Source organism: Mus pahari, chromosome 14 (assembly GCF_900095145.1).
Source record: "Mus pahari chromosome 14, PAHARI_EIJ_v1.1, whole genome shotgun sequence".
Lineage (NCBI taxonomy): Eukaryota > Metazoa > Chordata > Mammalia > Rodentia > Muridae > Mus > Mus pahari.
In genome coordinates, this window is record NC_034603.1 from 41,121,404 (window position 1) to 41,123,656 (window position 2,253).

The 2,253-nt window shown below is 39.2% G+C and overlaps 1 protein-coding gene across 1 annotated transcript in view; it reads left to right on the forward strand.

Annotated features, from left to right (window-relative positions):
- Spata22 (spermatogenesis associated 22) overlaps nucleotides 1-2,253 on the forward strand; it is a 17,792-nt gene that overhangs the window by 10,149 nt on the left and 5,390 nt on the right. The window contains exon 6 of the mRNA XM_021213577.1: nucleotides 651-984. Coding sequence (XP_021069236.1) covers nucleotides 651-984 — 334 coding nt within the window. The remainder of the gene's footprint in view (nucleotides 1-650; nucleotides 985-2,253) is intronic.

Below are 2,253 nucleotides of genomic sequence, written 5' to 3' on the forward strand. Positions count from 1 at the left end.
CTTTGTAGACCAGGCTGGCCTCGAACTCAGAAATCCGCCTGCCTCTGCCTCCCGAGTGCTGGGATTAAAGGCGTGCGCCACCACGCCCGGCCCCATATAAGTCTTAATTGGCCTACTTAGAAAATATACTTTTTTGGGGGGCTTTATTAACACCCCATACTGACAAGCTTTACAAATAATGTAGTAAAGAAATGCTATAACATATTGTTTAGTAGGGATTTTTAAAGCATAAAACATTAAACAACCTTACAGGCAAGCTGTAGTTTTTTGTTTTACTTTATTGAAAATTTCAAGATAAATGTATAAAGAATTAAGTAAAAGCCCTCAAAAATATTTCTATTTAGAAACTACTGTTATGTGGAGGCTCATATTTGTAGCAGTGTATACTGAGTTGGGAGACTGGTTTTCTCTGATTTCTGAATTTGCCAGTAACTTGCTGTTTAACTTTGTATGTGTTACTACTTCCCCAAAACTGTATCTCTTCATCTTGAAAGAAAAGTAATAACATATTATATCATTGTGCAATGAGTGAATTGTTTCTAATGCCTTACTACTTTGTAGTTATAAACCACAGATTGTCAGAATGATGAAAAATTTCATCAGTTGTTCTTAAATATGAAGACCCAGAGAAGTATGTTTTTCTTTTACAGTTACAGAGGCAACAACAGAAACACTAGCTCGAGAACTTGGGATTTCCGACCTCAGCATAAAACTGTAAGCCCTGCGGCAAACAGTGAGTTCAGTTCTTGTCCAGTGAATTTGGGAGCTCAACAACAAAAACAGTTCCAAACATCTGAATTTCCTAACTTACCTGGACATAAAGAAGCCGAAGTACCCCGACAAACATGTTTATCAAAGCTGCCTGGCTCTACAATGAAAGGCCCAGACAGAGCCAGTGCACTGCAGGCATTTAAACCAAGTTTTCAACAAAATCCACTTAGGAAAACAGTGTTGGGAGATATTCCAAGAGAAAATTCTCTGAAGGTAAACATGTAAATATTAATGAATAGTTTATTTATACATTTAAGCACATGTAGTAAATATTTAGAAAGATACATACATGGTACATGTAGGTTAGCATAAATATCGAGCTTCTCATTGGAGTAGAGGAGTGTTGGTTTTTTGAAATGTCTTAGATTTTATTTTATTTTATAATGACTCTGGAGTTTCTTACTGGATTCTGGTTCTTATTCTTTTAATTATTAAAGTAATAATAGTTTATCCATTGCTTGTAGAAATAATCCATGCTTTTTATTATGTCATTTTCCTCCCTCCCCAAAGACATCAGAAATATTGTCCTGCAAAGTGCCACATAACATTTTTGGTTTTATAGACCATTCTGTCTTTGCTGTAGTTATTTTACTACAAGACTGAACTCTGCCATTGTAACTTGGAAGCAGCCAGAGATAGCATATTAGTGAATAAGCATGGCTGTGGTCCAGTAGAAGTTGACAGAAATAGTGGGTTAGGTTAGACTTGGGGTGTAGGCCATAGTTTGCTGACTTCTGCTTAATAATCTGGTCTTGTTCTGCCTTCTTGCTTCTACATCATATCACAAAGTGCTGTTCATCTAAAACTCTTCACGCTGGTATGAATATGGTGAATACTACAGTATCTCTCTGCTTTGATTTATAGTCTAGAGAGCATCTACCTTTTACTAAGCTGCACTTCTGATTGTTCTTTGAAATGTTTTCTTTCTTTTTCTTTTATTCCAATTTTAATTAGGTATTTACTTCATTTACATTTTAAATGCTATCCTCAAAGTCCCCTATACTCCCCCCACCCCCGGCTCCCCTACCCACCCACTCCCCCTTCTTGGCCCTGGTGTTGCCCTGTGCTGGGGCATATAAAGTTTGCAAGACCAAGGGGCCTCTCTTCCCAATGATGGCTGACTATACCATCTTCTGCTGCATATGCAGCTAGAGACACAAGCTCTGGGGGTGCTGGTTAGTTCATATTGTTGTTCCACCTACAGGGTTGCAGACCCCTTCAGCCCCTTGGTTACTTTCTCTAGGTCCTCTATTGGAGGCCCTGTGTTCCATCCGATAGCTGACTGCATCCACTTTTGTGTTTGCCAGGCACTGGTATAGCCTCACAAGAGACAGCAATATCAGGGTCCTTTCAGCAAAATCTTGCTGGTGTATGCAGTACTGTATGCGTTTGGTGGCTGATTATGGGATGGACCCCTGGGTGGGGCAGTTTTTGATGGTCCATCCTTTCGTCTCTGCTCCAAACTTTGTCTCTGTAACCCCT